The following is a 27,353-nucleotide window of genomic DNA, read 5'->3' as shown; positions in this document are numbered from 1 at the left end:
TTGGTTAAGCTTATAATCACAGTAAATAGTACATTACATTAAAGTTTACTGTTTTGCTGAAATTTTAAAAATTTTAATTATTTCACTGAAAAAAAGAGAAACAAGTTAGGGACATAAGCTGTATTTAAAGATGTACATAGGCTCTGTGATGTCCCCCATTAGATCATGGGGTCCTTTTAAGCCGCCATTTGAGCACTTTGTAATTTTTTTTTTATTTGTTGTTTGTTTGTTTGTTTGTTTTTTGTTTTTTATTAGAAACCACAATAAGTGATGGGTGATTTTTTTTAATAGATTTTTAACCCCCCCCCCCCCCCCCCCCCCCAAAAAAAAACAAAAAAACTTATCAATTAAAGGTTGATAAGTTGGTTAAAGGTTAACAATACCCTAAAACATATAACAATTTACAAAATAAGCTGCATGCATCATTAAAGAAGACTCAAAAGTTCCAAATGAGACTAAGCTCATCATTAATGTGTTTAATGAGGTCATAAATTAACTAAAAAATAAGATAAATATGTCACAGACTTTTATTGAACAGTCACAATTTAGCAGTCTCCCCCTGTTGGTCATTAGAAAGAATGCAGGTTTAAGGCACTTCCACATTTTCCACTTTTTAGATGCTGAGTCTACAGCTGGCTTTTAAATATAGTATAATGATGTAAAGCTCGATATGTGAAATAAAAAAAAAAAGAAAAAATATTCAATTCGGTTTTATATTTATATTATGTGATTTATATATTTATACATCCATCAACATGAATTATATTCTATTTTGGCTTTTTTTAAAAACTCTGTACCATGTGCGTTTTTATGTAGGATTTAATACTGTAACAGTATAAAAAAGCAGTTGTTAAAGGTAATTGACCAATCTTGTGGTTTTGATGCCGCAGATCGTTCTGCAACCAAATGTGATTTCACAGTTAATCCAGCACAGCCTGGCACGCCAGTTACACTGTAATATTATTCCCCCACACACTGTCCTAGCAGAGCTCAGAGCCCAGTCGAGAGGATAAAGATCCAGACACAGATGAAAATGGGAATACAACTGTTCGACAGAGCCAAGGGGTATGTATGAATTTTAACTACATATACTATAATCACATATGTTTAACTTATACTCTAGCGTTAGAAAGCTATGAAACATTGACACATTTTTAAATTTCACAATCACAGGTCATATATTATGTGACGGGCCAGATTCCCAAAGATCATTCACCCCCATCGCGACTGGAAGACACCAACGACCATCACAGAGAGTCCCCACAGTCTCCAACACAGGTGTCAAATGTCAATGTTAATGACATTTCTCCAAGCCAGCAGCAGCAACAACAGCAGCGGCCACCACTGTCTCCAACACCCAAATCACCCCCACCTATATCACCTAAACCTGTGGGACTTAATGCGTTTAAACTGCCAAAGAAGCATGTTAAACGCTCTGAATCCTTGAAGACCAGTGCAGAAATGCAGAAGGGAAAGATCCTTAAAGTTCATACTGAAAAGAAAAGTAAGATCGTCCAGGAGCCTGTTTCGTCTAGTAAGAATATAGTAACTGACCCAGTGGCGACCACAAAAACAGGTGCTGTTAAAGCAGCACCTAAACGGTATGGTGCTTCATCCAAAAAGACTTCTGACGAGGACAGCAGTCATCCTAAAAACACTATTGATGATCTTGATGGGGGTGCTAGTCTCAGTCCTGACTTGCCTGGAGAAGAGGCACCTCCACCCCCAGACAACATTGCATTTATGATCACCAACACCAAGGTTCAGCCACTGTCTTGTGGAGAGTACCAAGAACTGGTCAATGCCAAAAAAGGAAGTGTGCAGACTGTTACTGTAGGCAATGCAGCAAATCGAGGAAACACCACAGTTGATCCTTCAGTGCCGCAGGATAACGGCTTCAACAAGAAGCCTGTCATCATCATCTTTGATGAGCCGATGGATATCCGTTCAGCTTACAAGCGTCTTTCTACCATCTTTGAATGCGAGGAGGAACTGGAGAGGATGCTTGCAGAAGAGCGCATTGATGAGGAGAGTGAGGAATCCGACACAGAGAGAAGTAGTGGGCTGCCGGTCATCGCAGAAGGGGCTGAGATGGTTGGTGGCAAAAAAATCAGCAGCTCACAGGGAGCTACAGATCATGCCAGCCTATCATCTTCATCCTCTTCTTCGATATCTGAACTAACAGACAACGGGGTAAACTTAGATTCAAATGGAGACTCCAAGGATGGGAAGAAGAAATTCAAGTTCAAGTTCCCTAAGAAACAGCTGGCAGCACTGACTCAGGCCATTCGCACAGGCACCAAATCAGGCAAGAAGACGCTACAGGTGGTTGTGTATGAAGATGAAGAAGAATCCGATGGTACAATCAGGCAGCACAAAGAAGCGAAGAGATATGAGATTACGCGCTCAAAATCCTTTGCAGATACTCCCAGGGGAACAGACACTGCCCCGCTGAAAAAGCAGAACTCCGAAGCTCTCGGCAGGACGGATGAGATTCGGAAGAACACCTACAAGACGCTAGACAGCCTGGAGCAGACCATCAAGCAGCTAGAGACCACGATTAGTGAGATGGGACCACGCTCCCCTGATGAGTCGGTTAACACTGAGGAAGCAAATACAGGGAATGGAAAAATCTCAGTCGGAGTAGGGCTGAAGAGGGCGTCCTCTCTGCCTACCTCCAAAGGGTCTGGCCCTAAGGTACCTAGCAAAAATTCACTGCAGAAGAAGCCTAAACCTCAGCTCCTTCCACGCCCTGTAATCAACCCTTCTACCACCACCAACACCAACACTGTCCCCAGTGTCCCCAGCACCGTACAACAGGTCTCTCTTTAGCTCTTGTTGTTCCCGGAGGCTTTGGGTTTCTTCTCTTTCAGTTTTCTAACTTACCTCCACTCCCACCTTAACCACTGAAATTACAAAATCATTAATCCCCTCCCCCCACAGGTGCTTGGAAATGGAAATGACTCCCCTCTTCAGTACAAAATCATGGTGACATGATTGGGTGTGGCATTTTGTTTGGTTCCTGGCTACCATCTTTCTTCTTCAGTTTATTGCTAAAACTCAAGAGGTTTTCAGCAAGTGGCACACTCATCATCAGAGACACTGTCATGATGATCAAGCTCTAATTATCCTTGTTCTTGACTGCATGCCTTGTGTATAATGGCTTAATGGTCCCACTGGGTGCATGATCTTTCACTGGCGTTGATTGTTGACGTATTGAATGAACGGGGATTTTTTTGGGTTTTTTAAACCTGTTAGTGCCTCGACTTTTCATACTTCCTATTTGGTGTGTTTTTTCTATCTTTTTTTTTATTTTCTGTTTTGTTTTTCATTTGGATCCCCTGCAGAATACCAGTGTCGCTTCCCCTACTAGTCGGATGCCCGTCCCTTTATCTGCGAAGTCCAGGCAGTCACCGGGTACAACTGACAAAGCAGGAAAACAGCAAAAACTGCAGGACGCTCAGAGGCAGTTCCGACAGGTAGTTTTACTGTAGGGTCTTAACAGAGACTACAGGGAACAAATATAGGGAATCGAAAGCATGTGTCATATGAGGGAGGGTGGGGGTGGGAAGACTTCCAAAGCTGTGAGGTTTCAAGTGTTGTGAAAAAAATAAAGTCACGATAGTGGCGACTGTGGATCTGTTCACGTTTTTCTCGAGTCTGCTCTGACACGAAGGCATGTTTGACTCTTGACTGTTATCCCCATAACATCACTGTACTGTATGCTTCTGCATGTCCACACTGCTCATGGTTTTCACTGTGTTGGTGGCTAAAAAAAAAGAAGGAAAAAAGGCGGAGACAAACGGAATCCTATCCTGTCATCATCTGAGTTGTCATCACATCTCCAATTCCCATCACAGCTGAGTTCCTAAACAGTGTTGCCAAGCCCTAAGATGCTTATGGCTATGTTTGATACAAACTTACCTGATTTTTTAAAAACATTTTTTGGCTATGCTCCTCCCTTCTCACAATGCACCTCTGCTCAAACCCAACATCACTGCACAGCTTACTTAACCCCAAGGTGATACATTCTCTTACCGTCAAGACTTCGGCATAACCCACCCACCTTGCATCGTCACTTTCACTGGAACACTGGCCCACATTTTCCCCTATCTGCTATCACTCTTCAAACACCTAACCCTATTACCTAATTCTCTCCGGACCTCTTACGCGTATCTATTCTCTGAAATGTCTCCAACAGCTCTTCCCAAGGCCTAACAATCCCTCTAACAAACAGCCACTCTGTAGAGAGACCCATCCTGTCTGCCATTGCACTGTCTAACCTTTGCCTGGTTCTGTTTCTTGGTAACATGTCTGTCAGTTCAGTTTCTCACCTTTTGTGCAACCCAGTAAAAAAAAAGACAGCTTTTGTATCTGGGTATTTTTATTGTTTTTTTGTTTTTTGTTTTTTGGTGTCTTTTAGTTCTGTCTTAGTTATATTAATGCTTGTGTAGTCATAGTGTCTGTCCATGTAAATAACTTGTAGTTTTGTTTAACATTGTCTTGCCTTTTTTAAATGTATTATTTTGCAAGTTTTCTTTTTTTGACAACAAGTATCTGTTTTGGCATCTCTGTTTACAGGCTAACGGAAGTGCTAAAAGAGTGGGAGGGGATCATAAAACGACTTCCCCTACTATACCCATCTCTAAAATCCCTGCTTTTTATCCTAGCTCTACTAAAGGCAGCTCCCAGTCCACACAGAATTCAGATGCTACTAACCCCATTAACCCTTCTTCCTCTTCCTCCTTTGTGACAAAGTCCTCCATTCTGTCCTCTCACCCACCTCGTTCCAGCTCCCTACCTTCCACCCATATCCCCTCCCTGTCTAACGGATCCCTCAAACTTCCCACACCCTCACAGCACACAGGTAAAGCTCTCTCGTTTTCCTCGCAGAATGGTCGAGTCCACTCCTCCTCCTCTTCATTCTCCTCCTCCTCCTCCTCATCCTCTTCCCCCTCCCCTCTGTCGCCCACACCTTTGGGCCCAGGTGGAAAGAGCATCCGCACCATACACACCCCCAGCTTCACCAGCTACAGGTCCCACAACGGCAGCAGCGGCAAATCCTCCATCCCAACAGCCACAGCAGCTAAGGACACTACTTAGCCCCATTATCACCCCTCTGGCTTTTACAGCATAGCAGGTAGACCTGATCATATTTTATATTGGTTTTGGATTGTTGTTCATTTTCTTTTTATTAAAGTTTTTTTTTGTAAAAGTATTAAGTGATGCACTCAAATCATGTTTTTCCTTTGACACTGGCATTCACACACTGCTACTTTTATCTTCATTTTCACATTTTGGATCATGCTTACTTGGATATCGATTCTCTCTTGAAGGCGTTCCAGATGACAGAATATTTTGTAATGTAACTATAAACGATTTAGTGTTGCCACTTTGTAGCTGAAGTGGAAGGCTTTCATGGTGTTCAAAAATGTATTTTCTTGCTGTAGCTATGAGTAGGGAATAGAGAGTTGATGTACAATCACAAAATATCATGTAAAAAAAATTGTGTTATATTTTTTTGAAACAAGAGATTGAATAACCGTAGTATATTTAATCTTCTATATTTCCTATGTTGCCGGACATTCGACGCTGCCCTTGTAAATGCCTTTTTCTGAATGTATACACGATGTATACAGACATTTTAAACTCATTAGTAACTTTAGTTTTTTAAGAGTATTTTCTCATGTTTCCACCCATTTGAACTGCCGGTTTATTTTACTGATTTACAACAGGTATACTAAATAATAAAAGTTTTCATTTTATTGTGCCTATTTGCCAAAGTTGTTGTATAATGACTCACTTCAAGCCTAACTCAGTCATGTTTTAGGGGAATTTACATGCAATCTTGTGGGTGGCTGAAGTGTTGACCTCAGTGTTTGCACTGCTGGTCTCGGTTTGTTAAGTTAACATGTATTGTTGTTTAAATGTACTTAAGTCAAAGTGATAAACCTGTTCTACCACGTGTACATAAAAGCTTCTACTAAGAAAAAAAGTAGTTTTGTTAACATACCAAAGTTTATTTGTATGCATGCCTTTCGATTACTTTAGGAGAGTGGTGTAAAAGACGACGTTTGCACAGATAGATTTTGTAAATATTTGATTTTCTCTCATTTTTTTTGTAAAGCTTTAAATCATGCTATAAAGAAACTATGTAATAAAGACAAAAGTGTGTTGGAGTAGCAAAAAATAAAGACTTGCATGCTTGTAGTGCATCAGGCTTCCGTGGCTTTTTCAAGTTCTTTGTGGTTTCCTATTTCCTTGTGTGGGTCTGATTCACAGATGGTATTTGTGTGTAAATACAAAAGTGGATATGCAAAACACATGACTTCTCACTTCTTCTTCGCCCGTATCCTGTGCACACATCATTGCTTTTTGACTGGTGGCAAAACACGGCTCTGCATTACTGTTACAGGTAAGGAGATGATTTATGATTATTGCCAGTTTGGCGTTACCCTACATTTGGATTAAACTATCAAACATTTAGGTAATTAGGTAATAACATATAAGCTCTAATAATTTTGTACTTAGTCATGTAGCCATGTTTGGTACACTTTATTGTTTAAGTGAACATGCAAATTAATTTTTCTGCAACAGAGCAAAGTGTCTTTGGCAAATGTAGTTACAAAGTTGCTAACTGGGTTTTAAAGGCAGTATCATTATCAGTATACATTTAATTAGATTGTTATAGTTTATGATTGGTTGACTTTTTTTTATGTTCTGGTTGATTTTACCTTTTGCGTATGTACACACATACACATACACAGTGATATGTTAGTTCTACTATATAGCATTTTTATATGCTATACTACCAAAAAAAAGTACCTTTTGAATGTAATTATTCTTTTGTTGACGTTAATGAAAATGTAATCCTGCTTGCTTGTTACACTGACGTTCCGCAAGAGTAGTTCCTCTTTCTAATGTGTAATACACACATGATTCTGCATATGATTTCATAATGTTATGTCACATTTTTCTCTTTGCATTCTTAGTTTCATTATGATAATTTAAAAAAGTCACTAAAACATCATGTGAGTGAACGAAGGCTATCATGTGGCTGTCAATCGTTGTAACAGGCTGTTTGTGTCTAATTTGTGCTGGACCAGGCCGATCCTCTGCGCAACAACTATGAATGTTTCCGGGGAGGAGGGAGAGAGCTTCTATGGCACTTCTGGAGCTCTGTGGAATTATTCTCTTTCCATTTTTTACATCCTGATTTTCATCATCGCAGTGCCTGGGAACATCTTGGCTCTGTGGGCCTTCTTTCACCAGAAAAGCACATCTCCATCAAGAGTCTTCCTGAGAAACCTCTCTGTAGCCGACATATCTTATGTCCTCGTCTTACCCATGCGCATAATTTACCACCTATCTGATAACCACTGGCCCTTTGGACACATCATCTGTCAGCTGTTAGGCTTCTTGTTCTATCTAAACATGTACTGCAGCCTCTACTTGATGAGTTTCATCAGCCTGGACAGGCTCCTGGCTGTGGTTATACCTTTAAAGTCACAATCATTCAGGAAGCCTTTGTATGCAAATGTAGCGGTTGGCATACTGTGGGTGATGGTTATTGTTTGCATGACTCCTACACTCTTTTCTGGAAGAAAACAAACCAACTCATCTGGCATTTGTAACAAACTGTACTTAGAAAAGACAAATCCAACAGCTTTAATTTCCACTATTGTGGCATTTGCAATTCCCCTCATCACTATAGTGGTTTCATACATACTGATCCTGCTGAAACTAAGAACAGTGCAGCAAAATGAAGAACGACCGGTGAAAGACAAAGCTATAAAAATGATTATACTTATTGTAATGAACTTCCTGTTCGCATTTGTGCCCTACCATGTGTGCAGGATAATCTACATTCAACAGCAGAGCCTTGGAAATATTACTGAGGGGCTGAGAAAAGCCAATCAGATAACATCTGCACTCACCTGTATCAGTGGTATACTGGATCCTGTCATGTATTTCTTTTTGAACAGTCTATACAGGAAAACCTTTCTTAAGCTGTTCTGTAAAAATAGGGAAGATGTCATATAAAAAATGCAAACGGAAGAAAAATGAAGGTAATGGTAACCATGTTAAAAACATCAGCGTGGTTCCTATAGCACCTAACCGCAAATCAGATAAACTGCACTTCCCCTGATTATTACGCATCGACTTTGAAATTGTCAGAATTAGCCAGTACTTGTTTAGGGAACTATAATAGGTCAAAGATAATTTGTCAGTTTGGGACCTGTTAGCTTTCTGGCACTGAAGACTGAGACATTTTATTTACATTTTTTGAAATTCTGTTTTTATTTTATTCTATTTTTAATTTTTACTCTCTGAATTACTCAGAAATCTTATCCCCAAAGGAGTGAAACATCTAAGCTTCTGCTTTACGATACTTTATTTGTCACACAAAAGGTAACTGAAAGTCTGTGACCTCATTTTCCGAATAAGAGCCCTAAACTTCAGCGGAAGTAAAATCAATTGTTGCCTCTTGCAGTCTATTTTGGTTCCAGGGTTCAAAGTTTGAATAAAGAATCCTGGTTTTCATGACAAAAAAAACCTACTTTAATAATCACATTTCATTGTTAAGAAATAGTGTGTGTGTGTGTGTGTATGTGTGTGTGTTGGGGGGGGGTCTGGTAAGAATGCCAAGAGGTTAAATCCACATCAGATGCAGAAGCGTTATTAGGCAACTGCATTATTCAGCAGTAGAACTGTGGACTGCTAAAGTTTCCTTCCTGTAGTCTAAATGCGTTACCTAGTGGAGCCACGTGGTACATTATAAAATGAGACAGAGGGTTAAGGATATAAACAGTGTGGTGCTTTCAGTGCCTTAACACTTACAAAATGTTGCTAAAAAGAGATGATGCAACAACGTGATAAGCATGCCACTGTTTTAGCTTTTGTGATGTTGTTGGGATCAACCCAACAAGAAGAATGTGCACATTTTCAGAAATCTAAATGGTGTGTTTACAATGGCCTCAGTAGTGTATATATAAATATGCAGCACAACTGCTCAGGCCTCCCAGGTGAAACGTCGAGGAGCTATTTTACAGTTTTGGTTTCTTTGTGTCGGGAAGTTGAAGGTTCTCTGTGTGCTGTTGGGGTTTTTGTCCACTTTACAAAAAGTGTACCTCATTTAGAAGCTTTAGCACCTAATTATCGCTTATTTTGAAAATAAAATTAATCATCTGAATATTAAATAGTTTGCTCGTAACTTTCTTCAGAGTATTTGTCTAAGATTGAAGACGTTTGCAGCAGATCAAATCGACCACTTGATGGTGACAAACACAATCACAAAATCAACTGTTCTGTACAGAACAGTTGATTTTGTGATTGTAGATTACGTCATAGTAAAATAAACAATATAAATACCTTATTTGATATTTGACACAAGTAGAACATTGAACCAACTGATAGAGTAGTTTTAACACAGTTTTTAAAAGAGCAGACCTGATGATGTAGACTATAAAATAAACCTATTACATGAAGTAAAGTGTTGTAATTTGTTTCAGAAAGGTTTACAAGATGGTAGTGAGACCTACTTTGACCTGGTCAGTCAAAGTGAAATGCGCAGAGGAGGCATAGAGGATGTATTTCCTGGGCACGGGGTGAATATGGGAGTGCCAGGCAAGAGGAAAAGAGGAAGACCACAAAGAAGATTCGTGGACGTGGAGAAGCAGGACCTGTAGAAGGTTAGTGTGACAGAGGAGGATGCAAACTATAGGGTGAGCTGGAGGCAGATGATCCACTGTGGCGACTCCTAAAGGGAGCAGCTCAAAGAAGATGACGAAGATGACGATGATGATAAAAAATAACAATGTTTTAAGCACTACGTGTTGGGGCAGAATTTATTACATCATGAAACGTAATTCTTTGATAACCGAGAGATGGGGTCATTCCCATACTTTTGAGGGGAATAAACTTCTGTTGTTTTTGACTTGTGCGGGTACCCGTATTTTCTCCTTGTTACCAAGGCAGCCAGGAAGAAGCTGTGAGGGGAGCGGACCGTGAGTGTAGCTATTTGTTTAACCTTCATTTGCCAAACTTGGGCGTGTAGGCAGTTTTCTTCTCAGCTAAAACACTTTACTGTGCCGTTGCTTTAGTTTTTACATTAATAAATGACGCCGTTAGGGTATTGAACCGCTCCAAAACTTAATGTTAACGAAGCTAACTAAGTTCATCTGGATTTGTTGCTATTAGTCGGGTATGCTTAAACCCATTTCGATAGTAACTGCAAACGCGTTGCTTTGTCACTTTTTCAGTTATTAATAATAAATACATGAATAAATAAATACAAATAATTCTAATGCTACCTGTTGCTTTTGTGGAAAGAGCTTAGCCTTTTGCTTGTTGTTGTTTTACGAGACGGCCTGGAAAAAAACAACTTAAAGATCAGAAATGCCAGTGACAACCCATCAAAAAAAGATTTCCTTAATTGACACTCCATCCCCGCTCCGTCTTTTATTACACAGGAGCAGCTATGAGCATCGAAAAAAGTTGAGCAGTTCTTTTTCTCCAACTTATTTGGCCACCATGGGCACCGCATCCTCTATGGTTAGCCCAGGGGAGGTTATCGAGGACGGGTATGGGGGTGAAGGCGGGGAGGCCTGTGAGATACCCGTCGAGGTGAAGCCCAAAGCCCGACTACTGCGCAGCTCTTTCCGCCGAGGACCTCGTGTGATCGGAGCCAGTTTCAAATCCACAGCATCTGTGGATCTAGAGTATGCTGCAGAGTATGAAAGACTCCGTAAAGAGTACGAAATCTTCCGTGTCAGCAAGAACAACGAGATCTCATCCATGCAAAAGAAGGAAGCAAAGCTGGATGAGGAGAACAAGAGGCTGAGAGCAGAGCTGCAGGTGATAATGAACAAAATGCACAAGGCTTATTCTAACCTCACTGAAAAAGTTGTGGGCTTTTGGATGATTTAATGTGATGGTGGGATGCTGCTATTTTCAATGTCACTACAGGCTCTGCAGAAGACCTACCAGAAGATCCTCAGAGAGAAAGAAAGTGCTCTTGAGGCAAAATATCAAGCTATGGAGAGGGCTGCCACATTTGAACATGACAGGGACAAAGTAAAACGTCAGTTTAAGGTACATCATAGACCAAAGTTGGTATTGTTATCAGATTGATACTAGTGACATCCTCAAACAGTGCCCACTATGGAAAATGTCTAAATCTTTTTGTGTTGACAAGAAAGTCTTATTTTATTTATAGCTCATAGCACATTTAAACAACAAAAGCTGAGCCAGATTGCTTTACAGACAGGAACATTTAGATTCCAGGTCTCCAAACAAAAGATGAAAGGTATGTTTTGTAGGATTAAGTAATCACTGTGAGAAAAGTAAATATCTTAGTAAATATCTTAAAGTAAACATCTTAGTCTCAGTATTTTAGTGGTCATTAAAATGTGTTTGTATAGAATTTGTAAATTTATTGACACATTGCTCTCCGCTACACAATCTGGCTTTATAGGTCCAAAGTATCAGAAATACTGACCCTGTGTTTATTTGGTATCGGATCTCACAGTTTGAGAACAATTGTGGCATTGCATTCTTTCTAGTATTCACATTTGCAGCTTTAACCTTTTGGCAAAATCACCACCAGATTTTCCGGGAGACAAAAGAAAAGGAGATACAGGATCTCCTGCGGGCTAAAAGGGACTTGGAAGCCAAACTTCAACAGTTACAGGCTCAGGGCATCCAGGTTTATGACCCAAATGACTCAGATTCAGATGACAACCAAACCACTGTCACTGGTAAGACAAAAATTCACACTATTGGGGACTTTTTGTTATTAAGCCGTCAATCTGTTCTGCATAAGTTTTCCTGTCCAGCAAATATGATGATAAAACACCACAATGATTTATTAAATGTCTTCAGCTGCAGGAACACAGTGCGAGTACTGGACTGGCGGTGTGCTGGGAAGTGAGCCCTCTATGGGCAGCATGATGCAATTGCAGCAAACATTCAGAGGACCAGAGTTTGCACACAGTTTAATAGATGTGGAAGGGCCCTTTGCTAATGTGAGCAGAGGTAAGGAAACTTTGAGAGGGAAGAGAGTGTTTCTGAGAAACTGACCTCTAGATGACCTAGTTATTATGATTTTTTATTAACATCATTCTGTTTGCATGCAGGTATTTTTGAAGCACATATTCACTTATCTCTTCATGGGCATGACTTGTATATTTTACCATATGTGTCTGTCTTTGTCAGATGATTGGGATGCTGCTGTGGCGAGTCTGTTGCAGGTGTCACCTCACGTTCCCCAGGCCTTGTGGAGCAACACAGTCCGCTGCTACTTGATCTTCACCCAGGAGACCAAAGCTGAGCTGGATATTTTTATAAAGGTTGGTAAGATGAGCACTGTAAACACTGTAAACATTCTGTTTTCATGTGATGTTGTCGTACCACTATAACGCTGCTCACTTTTACGTGGCTGTTTCTTGGACATGGCTTAAAGTAACACACTTTTCACACACTGAGGTTAATTATGGAGTTCCACAGGGTTCAGTGCTAGGACCAATTCTGTTTACATTATACATGCTTCCCCTAGGCAGCATCATTAGAAGACATAGCATACATTTTCACTGGTATGCAGATGACACCCAGCTCTATCTGTCCATGAAGCCAGATAACACACACCAATTAGTTAAACTGCAGGAATGTCTTAAAGACATAAAGACTTGGATGGCCACTAACTTTCTGCTTCTTAACTCAGATAAAACTGAGGTCATTGTACTCGGCGCTGAAAAGCTTAGAAATATGGTATCTAACCAGATTCTTACTCTGGATGGCATTACCTTGGCCTCCAGTAACACTGTGAGGAACCTTGGAGTCATTTTTGACCAGGATATGTCCTTCAACGCACACATTAAACAAATATGTAAGACTGCGTTCTTCCATTTGCGCAACATCTCTAAAATTAGAAATATCCTGTCTCAGAGTGACGCTGAAAAACTAGTTCATGCATTTATTACTTCCAGGCTGGACTACTGCAATTCATTATTATCAGGATGTCCAAAAAACTCACTGAAAAGCCTTCAGTTAATCCAAAATGCTGCAGCAAGAGTACTGACAGGGACTAGAAAGAGAGAGCATATTTCTCCTGTTTTGGCTTCCCTTCATTGGCTTCCTGTTAAATCCAGAATTGAATTCAAAATCCTGCTCCTCACATACAAGGTCTTAAATAATCAGGCCCCATCTTATCTTAATGACCTTGTAGTACCATATTACCCTATTAGAGCACTTCGCTCCCGCTCTGCAGGCCTACTTGTTGTTCCTAGAGTATTTAAAAGTAGAATGGGAGGGAGAGCCTTCAGTTTTCAGGCCCCTCTTCTGTGGAACCAGCTTCCAGTTTGGATTCGGGAGACAGACACTATCTCTACTTTTAAGATTAGGCTTAAAACTTTCCTTTTTGCTAAAGCATATAGTTAGGGCTGGACCAGGTGACCCTGAATCCTCCCTTAGTTATGCTGCAATAGATGTAGGCTGCCGGGGGATTCCCATGATGCATTGAGTTTTTCCTTTCCAGTCACCTTTCTCACTCACTATGTGTTAATAGACCTCTCTGTATTGAATCATATCTGTTATTAATCTCTGTCTCTCTTCCACAGCATGTCTTTTATCCTGTCTTCCTTCTCTCACCCCAACCGGTCGCAGCAGATGGCCGCCCCTCCCTGAGCCTGGTTCTGCCGGAGGTTTCTTCCTGTTAAAAGGGAGTTTTTCCTTCCCACTGTCGCCAAAGTGCTTGCTCATAGGGGGTCATATGATTGTTGGGCTTTTCTCTGTATCTATGAAGCGCCTTGAGGCGACATTTGTTGTGATTTGGCGCTATATAAATAAAATTGAATTGAATTGAATTGAACACAGTGATAGGACTGTAGCGTTATATTATGAAAGGCTGAACTAAGCTGAGATAAAAATGAATGACTCAATAAATATACCAATAAAATCATTATTTGGATTTTTTTTCTTTTTAATTTTGGACATTTTGTATTTCATTGAGTCAGATCCACTCATAGAATTTTAATTAAATCAAATTAAAAGATAAAACAAAACTTGATTTTATCATTGAGAAAATCTGTGTGTGGGATTGTGGGTTTAAAATGGCAGTTTTTGTGAAAAATACCTTTAACCTTATTATAACCTTCTACCTTATTATTAATCAGGTCTGGGAAAACTGTGCTTAATGTTTTAATTGCAGAAACACACCTCTGTATTGCGGCGAATATGTGAGAGTCTAGGCCATTTCTACCTTAATGTCTTCTTCCCAGAGGAGAATGCGGCTTCATACGCTGTAGAGCGCAAGCAGGAGATTGAAAGGAGTTCTCTGTGTGTTCTTCTTCTCAAATCTACTGTCCCTAGGTATGGTGAGTTTAAGAAATTGATAACCTTATAATAAAGATTGCACACAAATTATTTTTTTTCTTGAAAGATTAATGAAGGTTTGTGTTTAATATTCATGCATAATACATTGCCGTAGCTCTGTGGTGGAGGATTGTGAAGAGGCTTTTGTTAAGAATCCAGATGGCCGTCCATTGGTGCTGTATCTTAGGACCGAAGAAGATCACAATTTAAATGGACCCATCAGGCAACTTCTCGAACGGGTCAATGCTGCAGACAAGGCTGCTAAAATCAAGGTACTTATATGGTTAATAATTTTTAGTTTTTTTTAAAGTTTTTTTTAGTTTCAACCCATTTCATGCAATGCATCAGTATAAATAAAATAATAACTGTGGAGAAAAAGCTGATATTTTTCTGTTTATTGTCTTTAAATGCAATCTAATACTGTGTCTGTCCCAAACCTGTTTTGAACATTACTAGGTAGTGGATCATAGTAGCTCTGCAGAGGAGGGGGCCAGCCTGATTTATGCTCAGCTAGAGAAAATCATCAAGCAGGTACAGACTGTCTTTTAACATCCTTATTTTTATCAATTCACAAAGCTTAAAGTCTATGGTATAAGAATTAAAACTGAAACCTTCTTTGTCTGATTTTTTTTCTTTCCTGTTTCGTCCAGGAGTTGCTGGGTCTTGAAGTAGCAGATGTTGAGTCTAAGGACTCTGGGATGGACGAGGGGTGCGAAGAAGACTCGGGAGATGTGCTGTGGGACCTACATGATGAGCAGGAGCAGATCGAGGCCTATCAGCAGGCTTGTAGCGGCACCACCTCACAATTAAGCTTCCAGAAGGTACTTCAGTTCTTACTGATCCCTTCAACCTTATGATTTTGTCTTCAGATCCTACTTTTCATTGATATTACTAATGCTGTGATGCATCAATAACCTCAGTATATAGATCGTTTGAATGACATGATAGCTGCTCCCCCTCCAACACCACCTCTCCTGGTATCTGGGGGTCCAGGCTCAGGAAAATCTCTTTTACTCTCCAAATGGTAAGAACTAATTTCTTCAGTTAATTATAACGTATACGTCATGAATTCCTCTTAAATAAAACTGTTGTAAGTCTTTAATAGGTTTCCAAACTTTTAAGCAGTCCATTTAGAAATGTTACAAAGTAATTATAACCATTCAACCTTCTCTGTTTTCTTTGTATTGTTGTAGGGTCTTTACCTTACAATATAAAGCGCCTTGAAGAAACTGTTGTTGTGATTTGGCGAAATATAAATAAAACTGAATTGAATTGAACTCTCCAATCACTTCAGGCCAACACTCTTGCACCCTTGGAAAAAAGAATCTTGTTTTATATTATATATTAAATGGACAAGTATGTTCTTTTTAATGATCTGGAATATTCTGGACCTTTTGCATGCTTTGCCTGCTTTGCTAATTATTCTTGAATTCTCTTCAGGATCGAGCTCCAACAGAAACAATCCCCCAACACCTTGTTTCTTTATCATTTTGTTGGTCGCCCACTTTCAACAAGCTCAGAGCCAGTTCTCATTATCAAACGCCTCACAGTTAAAGTAAGGGATATTTCTGCTTGCTTCTTGTTAATGCTTTCTTACACTGATGACTCTGCATTATTAAACTACTGAAAGAAACAGTTTTTATTTCTGTTTGTTTTCAAACAGCTGCTGCAGCACTTCTGGTCCATTTCCGGCTTATCCATGGAGCCCAGTAAGATCTTAGAAGAGTTTCCCCGCTGGCTTGAAAGACTGTCAGCGCGCCATCAAGGAAACATTATCATCATCATTGACTCCATTGACCAAATACAGGTTAACAGCCTCTACAACTATATAAAATTCAAAATTCAACTCAGCTGGGTTTACTCTCTGCTGTATATTTTTGTCTGTACTACTGTTTGTCCCCTTTTGCTCTAGCAAGCAGAAAAACACATGAAGTGGCTAATTGACCCTCTGCCTGTCAATGTCAGAGTGGTGGTGTCTGTCAATGTAGAGACTTGTCCTCAGGCTTGGAGGTAATACACAATCGGTGAATTCCCAGTATCCCAGTATTGGTTAAAATGGCTATTCATATGCTTTTCTGCGACTTTGTGTGTTTAGGTTGTGGCCCACACTCCACTTAGACCCACTGAGTCCCAGAGAGGTCAGGAGTATAGTCAATGCAGAGTGCCAGAGCATGGATCTCAAACTTACTAGGGATCAGGTCAGTTGTGACCCCATCACAAGGTCCTTCAAAGACATTTAAAAATCCTTAGCAGCAGTATGTTTGATTGTGATACCTGAATGTGTGTATTTTGTTTCAGGAGAAGAAGCTGGAAAGGCACTGTCGCTGTGCATCGACATGCAATGCATTATATGTCACACTGCTGGCAAGGATGATCACCAGGTTCGCCACCTCTGCTTTCACAATTATAAATACATTATTAAAATAAATGAATAAAGAAGTAAATGAATGAAAAAAATAAAAACCTTCAAATCCAGCACGTATCCTCTGCAGAGTTGGACAGCCTGTTCGACCCTTTTAAATTATTTTAATTTTAATTGTTCACTTCACAAAATAGTAACCTTTTTTTTCTTTTTGAATAACTTAGATTTTGTTTGTTTTGTTTTGCTGCTTCCTAACAGTAGATCCTGTGGGTTGCTGGAGAAGAGCCTGGAGCAGTGTCTGCAGTGTCAGGACACCATGTCACTTTACCGCCTGGCACTCAAAATGACATTGAACTCTCTCAGCACGGATAGAGAGCGCCACATTATGAGAGAGGTGACTTAAACACAGATTTTCCCGTCCTTATTGCTTTTAGTTTGAAATATGTGTGTAATTTAATTTGGCATCAGAGAAACACATACCCTTTCTGGTTTTAATGTGAATGTGAAATTTTATTTCTCGTCTTTTACTTCGTTTTCTGTTATGTCGCAATGCTTTAGAGTTCCTGCCCACGTTTCCATGTTTGTCTTGTAGTGCAGACACTCATATACCCTACTTATTATATTTAGTCACTTTATTATGTATCATTTTAAACCTCTCAGTTAGTTAGTTTAATTTGATGTTTTTTTCCAATGTGTAGCAGAGGAATAGGTGATTGTTTTTTGTCTGCCTTTAGATACTGGGCCTTGTATGTGCCAGCCATAATGGAGTGAGTGAATCAGAGGTACTAGATCTTTTCCCAGAGGTAGAGTTGCCTGTCCTGTCCTCTCTGCTGTACCTCTTGAACAGACTCTGCATTGTAACACTCCGTTGTGGACTCATCAGGTTTCAACATCTACAGGTAATTAGGCTTCTTAGTCGGTAAAATGATACAGCAGCATCAATAAAAACAAAATGCATAATAGAATTATGCTGCAATTTTGCATTTTTCATCTTTCTGTTTTTCTGACAGGCTTGGGAAGCTGTGAGGCTAGAGTTTCTGACTGGAGGAAGTAGCTCCACCACTTATAGAGAGAAACTAATTCATTACTTCAACCAGCAACTCAGGTTCTGCAGAGATCCACACAAATCACACGGCTCTGTCAGAACAACTCATATCAATGTATATGTGTGTGTGTTTTTAGCCAGGATCGAGTGACGTGGCGTGTCGCAGATGAGCTTCCCTGGCTGCTCCAGCAGGAGGAGGACAAACCTAAACTGCAGCTCAGCCTCTTGAACTTGTTTGTCTCTCAAAATCTCTACAAGAGGTACATGTTAGTGTTGCTTGAAAGCATGCATACATACGAGGCATTGTCACAAAGCCTGATGCATTTTTTCAGCTACTTTGCCAAAGATGTGTGTTTTGTTTTTTAGGGGTCATTTCTCTGAGCTCTTGGCCTACTGGCAGTATGTCGGCAAAGACAAAAGCTCCATGGCCACCGAGTATTTTGACTCTCTGAAGCGCTACGAGAAGAGCTGTGAGAGTGAAGACAGCATGACCAGGCTCGCAAATCTGTATGAGACTTTGGGACGTTTCCTCAAAGATCTGGGCCTCCCTAGTCAGGTAGGGTGAATGGCTGTAATATTAAAAACACTATGTTTATTCCTCACCACACATCTTTTCCTGCCTAGTCTTAAAAGGCTTAAATTTTGCCTACATTGTCTGAAGAAGTCTAGTCTTTTTTTCCTGCTAAGAATGAGCTCATGGTAATTGTGTATATGTCTGATTCTGTTTATTTTTTATTTGTTTAGGCTGTAGCACCTTTACAAAGGTCTCTTGAGATTAGAGAGACAGCCTTGGATCCAGACCATCCCAGTGTAGCTCGCTCTCTGCACCAGCTGGCTGGAGTTTATGTCCAATGGAAGAAGTATGGAAATGCTGAGCAGCTGTACAAGCAAGCCCTTGAGATAAGCGAGAATGCCTACGGTGCCGAGCATGCCAGTGTGGCTCGAGAACTGGAGTCACTCGCCATGCTCTATCAGAAGCAAAACAAGTAAGCAGGACTATCTTGGGGCTAATGTTATGAAATTGCCGTTAATAGTTGCAGGTGTTTCAGTCAGGCTATATCTTCATTAAAGACAAACACCAGCTGTTGTGATTATTTAAAAAATTCAGAGGACTAAATCACACTCTGCCAAGTCAGGATTCAATTAAAGAAAGACATTTAAGAGCTAACATCTGGTGCTTTTGTTCAGGTATGAACAAGCAGAGAAACTCAGGAAGAGGTCTATGAAGATCCGTCAGAAAACTGCTCGACAGAAAGGTCATATGGTGAGTGTCGTTCTCAGATTCCTACACACTTAGTCATACTCCTTTAATGAGAGATATTGGATGTCTTTTATCTACTCCTCCTTTCAGTATGGCTTCAGTTTGTTGAGGCGCAGAGCCCTGCAGCTGGAAGAGCTGACCCTAGGAAAAGACTCTGCAGACTGTGCCAAAACTTTAAATGAACTGGGTGTTCTTTATTACCTCCAGAACAACCTAGAGTAAGGAAACAGCACCTAGCATGTCCACAGATTTTGCTTTATAATATTATAGATTCTCAATACCCTCGGTGTATAGTTCCTGTCTAGTACCTGTACTTCAAATGATCAGTAATATGTGTGTTTTCAGCTCAACTAAAATCCTTCTCTTTGCCCTCACCAGTGCAGCCAAGGTGTTTTTAACCCGCTCTTTGGAGATGCGCCAGCGGGTCCTCGGTCCTGATCACCCGGACTGTGCTCAGTCACTCAACAACCTGGCTGCACTGCACACTGAAAGGAGAGAATATGAAGCAGCTGAGGACATGTATGAAAGGGCTCTAGACATCCGCAAGAAAGCCTTGTCTCCTGACCACCCTTCTCTGGCATACACACTCAAACACCTCGCCATGCTCTATAAACGCAGAGTAAGACAAATGGCACTCACATGATACTTTCTGTTGATGTTGTCTTGAATTAGGCAAATGATTTCACTTCATGTGTTTTGTTCAGGGGAAACTAGAGAAGGCTGTTCCACTTTATGAGCTCTCGCTGGATATCAGGGAAAAAAGTTTTGGCCCCAAGCACCCCAGTGTAGCCACCGCACTGGTCAACCTGGCAGTAATCTACTGCCAACTGGTGAGACTTACCCTGCTTCTGTTGTCTCAACTGCGCACTGCAGAATTGCTTACCTCAATAAAAAAAGGGATCATCTTACTTAAGAAAAAATAGCTATATCCGACTTCAAAACATTACATTAAGGAAAATGTAAATCAAAATAGATTATTATGAACATTTATTCACAAAATTAAAGTACTTCTTATACATTATACATCAAGGCAATTGGCAACAGTCAGTCAGTTCTTTCTACACAGCACATTGAAACAGTGATCGATGCTTTTATTTCATCCCGTCTGAACTACTGCAACTCACTTTATGTGGGAGTCAGTCAGTCATTGCTCTCGCATCTGCAGCTGCACGACTGATAACAAGAAATCGTAAAAGAGAGCATATAACCCCTGTCCTGGCCTTTTTCTTTTTTTTTATATCATATGTATTTATATTATTTAGTTCCACTGTAAAGCGCTTTGCATCAGTTGTGGTTGCTTTAAAGTGCTTTATAAATAAAGATGATGATGACTTATATGGGATTTTTACAGTTACTAATGCATGTGAGTACTACTCTTGAGTACTGCATCTTAGAAACAGCTGGTTAAATTTTTAGAACTTTATGTTTATTATCTATGTTGTGATCCTATCAAATGTTATATTTACATTTTTGCTCTCACATTAATAAATGTAAAAAGTACAATTTTCTTCCCCCCTCGACATATTATGATGCACATAGAATGAGTATGTAAAACAGTAATCGTAAATAAGGGCAGGCAAGAGCAGTTACCTATGCTAGCAAGTAAATTACTTATAATAAGCATATTTAACTTGTGTTGAACCAGTGAATTTAAATGATTTGTATAAATTTTTATTTGTCATCTCACTAACTGTTAACATTTTAGGTTATGCAGAGCAAAACTAACTGTGATTTCTTTTGTGTCTTTGGCAGAAGAAGCACAGCGATGCCTTGCCCCTTTATGAACGAGCACTGAAAATCTACGAGGACAGTTTGGGTCGCTCTCATCCACGGGTTGGGGAGACCCTCAAAAACCTGGCTGTGCTAAGGTACATTAGTGAGTAAGATTTAGCAAAGGTTTAATTATGAATAATATGTTATTGGTTACGTTATAAATTTTATTTCTTAATTTACATTTCAATGTAGCTATGAAGAGGGCGACTTCGAGAAGGCAGCAGAGCTTTACAAGCGTGCAATGGAGATCAAAGAGGCAGAGCCATCATTAGTGTGTGGTAACGCCCCATCTCGCCATTCCTCCAGCGGAGACGCATTTAGTGTGAGAGGACCTGCTCCCCTCCCACATGCTCAGAGGTGACCCTGCTTAGGTGTACTTTGCAGCTGATTAGTAAAGGCTGTTTGGACAGCTCTAACTATTATACAGTGTTACTGAAATCCTTTGATTTCACTAAAACTAATTTAAAATTCACACATGCATCACATGTGGTTGAAGGTACATACTGTACCTGCCAAAAGGAATGTGAACTTTACAGTATTCATGTTAAAAACCTGGATATCTGTCAGTGGTGTTTTGCATGCAGTCATGTGTAATACACTTCAGAAATCAGTTCTTTAACAGGCTTTAAACTCAGGTCTACACTACACTAAACTTAAATTTCAGCTTAGCCTAGATTTATTTGTGGGTATGAAGTCACTCCAGCCATAAAAACATGCTTAATTATAACCAACATCGTATGGTACAACAGGTTATATTATTATATTCACATTTTAAATGTTAGTTTTTCAATCTAGGCATTCAAATTGTTCCGTGTGAATCATGCCAAACACCCAGTACAAAAGGGCGTTAGTGAGAACGTGCAGAAGAAGAAACATTAGAATGTGAACTATCTCCTGATGACGATTAACACGACTGTCAGATCCCAAGCACTTTTTGTTTTTAAATATACATTGTTTACATTATGAATTTTATATATATTTTAACGTTTGTTACATGCAATGCATATCCAACAGTGTTTTGAGAAAGGAAAACTTGGACCATTAAGTAAAACACATGTCTGAAGAATCATTATCTGCAGCTGATTTAAGGCTGTGTTTATGCAAAATTAAGTGCGCATGCATTTATTCATTTATTCAAAATATTTAAAGGGTCTTACCAAAGACATCACTGTGACATATAAGGCTTCAGGTACAATACATTAAGGCCAAAAGGGACACATTGTATCAAAACCTATTGTCTTGCCACGTATACAAGATACAAAATGTTTTACTGCTTGCATCTATTCATGTATTAATACCATGTTAATAACATCTGTAAAAGCAGTATAGGAAAATAAAAATAAAGTCCAACATGTTCATCTAATAAATACTTTATTGAGACAACTTGAACATTGTTCTGTGATGTTACAGGAAACATTTCTTCTTTTTTTGTGGATGTTGAAAAGTTGGGACACACATTCGGTAAGCAAAACACTAACTGATATCTTCAGCTTTATTGATATGTAATTAGAAAATGTTCCCATTTCAAGTGCTAAACACTTTACCATGTCAGCAAATTACATATCTGATGTTTTTGTGTGTGTGTTTTTTTTCCCGGCGTGTGAAATACCACAAGCAGTATTGCATTCCACGTCTTCAGCGGTTAGATGAACTCATTCTTTAACTGGTTGTATCGTACAGCAATTAGCATTTTTACAATGATGTTGGAATGCACAGGCAAGAAAGGGTTAGTCTCATATTAACAGGAGAAATGCACCTTCAGATTGTTTCCTACAGTTTTTTCATCTGAGCCATTAATTCTTCAAGGCTCTGTTCAGTCTCCTCCACTGTCTCGCCATCTGCTTTTTCCTAGTTCAAAGACGAGAAAACAATCCAGAGAATGTAGAATCAGAATTGAGTTGAATTGGGTTCATAGTCAAGACCAAACACTAAAACATTACAACAAAATGCCACTTTTTTAGAAATTATCTTCAAGCCCAACAGTACTCTCCACAGTAATTTCATTTAAAAGCAGTATGGAACCAAAGTAAAACTGAAGAGTCACTAAAAGTCACTTAGTGCTGTAAATATTTGACTTCACCATTATTACTTGAGGCAAAAAAGTATTTGATATAAATGTCAGTATATTTTTTTAATTAATGAGTCTACCCATACAGGGCTCCTAGTTAGGCGTTTCAAAGCTGTGGTAGCTTAAAGCGTACTAACCTCAGTTGGAATGGTATAAGCCACTGTGATGCCTTCTGGGAGGTCGGGCACAGTACCTGAAGCAGCCTTTAACTCTTCTTCAGTCACCTCTGATACCAGCTCAATACCTGCGCACCACATTTTTGTATATTAATGCACATTAACACAAAAAAAAACAACAACACAAAAACTATGTTACAGTTAGGACACTGTACAAGTTTCTTTTGCTCACCCCATTCATTGTCTTCATGTACAACCTCCTCCTCTTCCTGTACGACCTCCACTTTGGGCCGCTCTGCTTCTGTCCTCTGAACAGAAAACAAGTGAGTAAGGTTAGCTTTTCTAACACTATATAAAATAGGGCTGGGTATCGTCACTGATTTCTAGAATCGATTCAATTCCGATTCACAAGGTCCCGAATCGATTCGATCCACGATTCGATTTAATTCGATTCGATTCACTTCGATTTGAATCTGGGAAATTTTGACAGTCAGAAATATTATAATTCAGATCAGTACATTTACATATTTTTGTATCTATAAAAAGCAAGCTGACACTCGCAAGACTTTATCAAAGGTGTGAGCATCACAGCAGATGCCTTTGTGTCAAAGCAGCTGAAGATAAAACACAGAAAAAACATGAAGGCGATTTTCCTGGCCTGGGATTTTATAAAAATATTCTGCAGTACATCAAAAACAAAAGAAAACCATTAATCAACACATGAACGTTACCTCTGAAGTTACAGCGGTTTTATTAGAGACACGGCGAAGCGTTTTGCATTTTGCATAATTTTAAAACGTTTAAATTTGTTCAGTATTGAACGGCAGAAATTAGGTTTTCTTTTCGGAAGTATATAAAACGAAAAAAAAAAAAAACGTCGGCCGACGGGCTGTAAACAACGGTAGACTTGTGCGTAACAAGCAAGCGAATAATGCAGGAAACAGTACAGAGAGAGAGAGAGACAGAGAGAGAGAGAGAGCTGTGCATCGTGGTCGAAGCAAAACAGTAAAAGTCAGAGTGAATACATGACGATGTTTATGTGAAGCGTAGTTTGGATCTTCTTTTGCTGCTGGTTCGGTCAATATTGTTTGGAGAGAGATAAAACTAACAGCTTTATGATCAGCGCAAAAAGGGCGTGAACACAAAGCGCGGACCCGCCAACAGATCAGAATCAGCGAGCTGTCGGCTTTCAGCCCCGACCGTGAGAAAGGCGACATCTAACTGATTCTGATCCGCGGGTTGCGCTGTGTGTTTACGTCTTTGTGCAGAATCCGTGTTCCTGCTCTCATTTACTGTCTTAGCTGTTTGGTGGTTGTTGAAATTGTGAGATTTCACCAGAGATTCTGGCATTTCGAGCAAAATAAATTTATATTAAAAAAATCGATTCAGGATTTTAATGAATCGATTTTACGTTATCCAAGCTATCCAAGTCAAATATTTACAGCACTAACGTTATCCGATTTAATCGATAAATCGATTATAAAAACCCACCCCTAATATAAAAGCAGTGAGAATGGGACTTTAATCAGTCTTGTAATCCTGTTACATGAGCAAACAGTGAGCACACACACCTTGTACTCCTCCTGTTGTCTCCTGCAGTGACGGTCATTACACTGGGGGTTAGCTTTCATTGCCATGGCAGGGAAGAAGTCCTGCATGGCATTGTAGCCAAGATAATAACTAACAGTACCAAACTTTAGAAGATATCTGGAAGACAAAACATTTAATAAATAATACTGAACTTCACTTTACACTTTTAGATTTGAACCTGCCCAGAAAAACATGAAAATAAACCTACTTGAGGACATTTTGCACAAGGAGACCTGCCACAACACCCATGGTTGTTGGTAAGCTGGCAGCACACACACCCTCCCGTTTTAGGGTCTTCTCATCAATGTTGGCTGCCACCACAAGTGGAGGAGCACACTAAGAGAGAGGGTGTTATATGGTTTTATAATGCAATTACATTTTTCTGTAAGAGCTGGACGTCATCGTATTGCAAAGATATGTTGTTGTTATTTAAGTGTGAGCATACAGCGAAGCAGGCCGTCTCCCCAGGAATGATGAGCTGGATGTGTCCTGACACAGCATTCTCACTGACACCAGACTCCATCCAGATCTGACCGAGTTCATTGCAGGCCTGAAACAAACACCAAAATGAATTCAACTTGTAAGAGTGACATGTATTTTTTTTTTAAAATCTCTTTTTTTTGTGACATTGACATGTATACACACTCACTGTATTGATAGCCATTCTGGCCTCAAAGTTGTCCACACAGCTCAGGACCAAATCCACTGGTTTTCCTTCTTCCAGCCCTCCATGACTGAAAACACACAGTTATTTGCTGGTGCAAAAAAGGGACAGAGGAAGAAAACTACATAAAATATACAATATGAATCCTAACCTGATACGATCCATGAAATGTGTAAAATTTTCCATCGTAGTAATGTTGTAGTTATGGGTTTCAAATGACACGTCTGGATTGATGTTTCTGTTTGGGGAACAGGGAAGTTACATATATTTGAAAGAAACTGAATGGCTTTGGTGGAAAAGTGGATATCTGTTGAAAACAGTGTACCTGAGTGTGTGTTCTGCTGCTTCCACTTTGCTGAGGCCTGCTTGGTGAGGCTGGAAGAACAGCCTGTTCATATTGGCCAGCTCTACTTTATCATAGTCAAAAAGGAGCAACTGGGATGCCACAAAACGAGAACAAGCCATGGTAAGGGTAAAATCAGCACAGATGGACATGGATTTAAATTTAAATCAAGTAAAAGTGAAAGATAATGAAAGCTTCTATTACCTTACCAATGCCACATCTAGTGAGCATTTCAGCTGTCACACTGCCAACTCCCCCAACTCCAACCACAGCTACTGTGAATGTCCGAATTCTCTGTCAACAAGTTTATAAACAATAATTACTCACATTTCTCAAAACAAAAGCCTCCAACTTTGCTTTGATAGCTACAGTTGTGAACAGAAATTTACATACACTCATCTTGGGGATGAATGTCATTACGTTTGGGCTTTTCAGCTTCGCCCCAAATCAACAGCTAGATGGCTGAACCTTGACAAAATTGGGTGTTCCAGCAGGACAATGATCCCAAACACACATCAAAACTGGTTTTGGAATGGATAAAGGAACTACCATTAAGCTGCTGGATCGGCCATTCCCAAAGCTCTGACCTCAACCCTGCTCAAAACGTTTTAGTTATATATACACATGTTTAAAATAAACTCTTTTCTATCTCTCTATTTAAAATTAGTGGACTATGCCTAACGGCTGTTAAGAGTGGCCAAATATCCAGTGAAAGTTATGGCAAAACCTGGTTGAGGTTCAACTGGCAGAAAGACATTTAACCAAGTATTAGTACTAGTAGTACTTATTTATTTACTTAATGTATGTTTTGAACCTGTGTGGATTAGACAAAATCCAACATGAATTCAATCTTATGAACCCAATTTTTGTTTTGTAAATGATTAAAGATGTATCTTACGATCATTCCACCCCAGAAAAAGAACAGATCAAAGAAATCAATAAAAGCCCCAAATCACCACAACATTCATGGCCATAATGAGTGTAGGTAAACATCTGTATGTAATCATGCTATTATGAATATCGGGTTTGGGTTTCTATAAACATATATCGCTAGATAAAAGTAATTTAATGTTGTAACAGCAGTTTTTCTTTATTGTTTAATATGAAATATGAACACTTGGAAGGGAGAGCAACCAGAAACTGTGCAGTATTAAAAAAAAAAAAAAAAAAAAAACAACAACTTTGAACATACCTCGTAATCATCTACGATGCCCATTCTCTTTAAAGCCATGAGGCGACTAAAATGAAAACACAGCTGAGATTAGCTTGTGGTGTATGACTCACAGGAAGGCGTCGGCTCTCAACATAGTGAGCCGTCTACACAAAAATCAATTAAAAGACCATATAATGAATACATTTAAAAAACAAACTTACCTGTACGGGTTAGAATCCACAACTTCGGCGCTCATTTTGTCAATTTTCGGTCTATTTAGTGCCTGACTGTGAGCATCTTCCGCGGCACACTGCTTCTGCTTACACTTTATCAGCTCATTCTCCAACTCTCTCACCCTCAACTTCAGCTCCTCCACCGTCGCCATCAGGAAAAAAGTCGAAGGCTAAACTATGTAAAAGAAATAATAATGCTGTACACAAAAACGTCAATTCAAAAACCCTACAGGAATCGACACAGAAAGTACACGTCTTCGCTGCTCAAACCAGCTGTCAGGATTTGTGTTCCCGTTAACAGTGTTCGTGCAGAAAACGAGCACAAACACCCTACAGTGTTCCCACATCACCAGTGGATTGTTTAAACCCTTATTT

The 27,353-nt window shown here is 39.6% G+C and overlaps 4 protein-coding genes across 19 annotated transcripts in view; 3 read left to right on the top strand and 1 right to left on the bottom strand.

Moving 5' to 3' along the window:
* The window catches only part of si:ch211-285f17.1 (sickle tail protein homolog), a 120,688-nt gene extending 114,473 nt beyond the window's left edge, over positions 1 to 6,215 (top strand). For 11 of the 16 annotated variants that reach the window (XM_006795081.3, XM_035909603.2, XM_035909602.2 and 8 more), the window contains 4 exons: positions 985 to 1,065; positions 1,174 to 2,820; positions 3,348 to 3,479; positions 4,582 to 6,215. In XM_006795081.3, coding sequence (XP_006795144.2) covers positions 985 to 1,065; positions 1,174 to 2,820; positions 3,348 to 3,479; positions 4,582 to 5,103 — 2,382 coding nt within the window. In that variant the 3' untranslated portion in view covers positions 5,104 to 6,215. The remainder of the gene's footprint in view (positions 1 to 984; positions 1,066 to 1,173; positions 2,821 to 3,347; positions 3,480 to 4,581) is intronic. The other 5 variants (XM_035909605.2, XM_035909601.2, XM_087846185.1 and 2 more) reach the window with 3 other exon arrangements.
* A 137-nt stretch (positions 6,216 to 6,352) lies between these two features.
* LOC102782552 (uracil nucleotide/cysteinyl leukotriene receptor) lies at positions 6,353 to 8,043 on the top strand. Its single transcript, XM_006795162.2, has 2 exons — positions 6,353 to 6,415; positions 7,107 to 8,043. The coding sequence occupies exon 2, from the start codon at positions 7,129 to 7,131 to the stop codon at positions 8,041 to 8,043; it is 915 nt and encodes a 304-aa protein (XP_006795225.1). The 5' UTR covers positions 6,353 to 6,415; positions 7,107 to 7,128.
* A 1,740-nt stretch (positions 8,044 to 9,783) lies between these two features.
* On the top strand, positions 9,784 to 22,194 carry nphp3 (nephronophthisis 3). Its single transcript, XM_087846180.1, has 28 exons — positions 9,784 to 10,007; positions 10,473 to 10,857; positions 10,969 to 11,094; positions 11,609 to 11,759; positions 11,884 to 12,036; positions 12,217 to 12,350; positions 14,207 to 14,367; positions 14,486 to 14,642; positions 14,827 to 14,901; positions 15,021 to 15,191; positions 15,291 to 15,394; positions 15,811 to 15,925; positions 16,034 to 16,177; positions 16,283 to 16,380; positions 16,466 to 16,568; positions 16,669 to 16,751; positions 16,991 to 17,126; positions 17,467 to 17,631; positions 17,743 to 17,837; positions 17,915 to 18,037; positions 18,144 to 18,333; positions 18,522 to 18,763; positions 18,966 to 19,041; positions 19,129 to 19,256; positions 19,417 to 19,657; positions 19,743 to 19,868; positions 20,791 to 20,906; positions 21,004 to 22,194. Exons 1-28 carry the CDS (start codon positions 9,784 to 9,786, stop codon positions 21,170 to 21,172), a joined length of 4,191 nt encoding a protein of 1,396 aa, XP_087702306.1. The 3' UTR covers positions 21,173 to 22,194.
* Positions 22,166 to 27,291, bottom strand: uba5 (ubiquitin-like modifier activating enzyme 5). Its single transcript, XM_006795085.3, has 12 exons — positions 26,967 to 27,291; positions 26,785 to 26,830; positions 25,797 to 25,886; positions 25,575 to 25,684; positions 25,401 to 25,487; positions 25,235 to 25,319; positions 25,031 to 25,135; positions 24,794 to 24,921; positions 24,567 to 24,702; positions 23,228 to 23,303; positions 23,017 to 23,123; positions 22,166 to 22,659 (listed from the first exon to the last, which is right to left on the bottom strand). Exons 1-12 carry the CDS (start codon positions 27,128 to 27,130, stop codon positions 22,582 to 22,584), a joined length of 1,212 nt encoding a protein of 403 aa, XP_006795148.2. The 5' UTR covers positions 27,131 to 27,291; the 3' UTR covers positions 22,166 to 22,581.
* Positions 27,292 to 27,353: the final 62 nt, after the last annotated feature.

The sequence above is a fragment of the Neolamprologus brichardi genome, chromosome 9 (assembly GCF_056152115.1).
Source record: "Neolamprologus brichardi isolate AB-2024 chromosome 9, ASM5615211v1, whole genome shotgun sequence".
Classification (NCBI taxonomy): domain Eukaryota; kingdom Metazoa; phylum Chordata; class Actinopteri; order Cichliformes; family Cichlidae; genus Neolamprologus; species Neolamprologus brichardi.
This window is presented reverse-complemented; position numbering and strand designations above follow the sequence as displayed.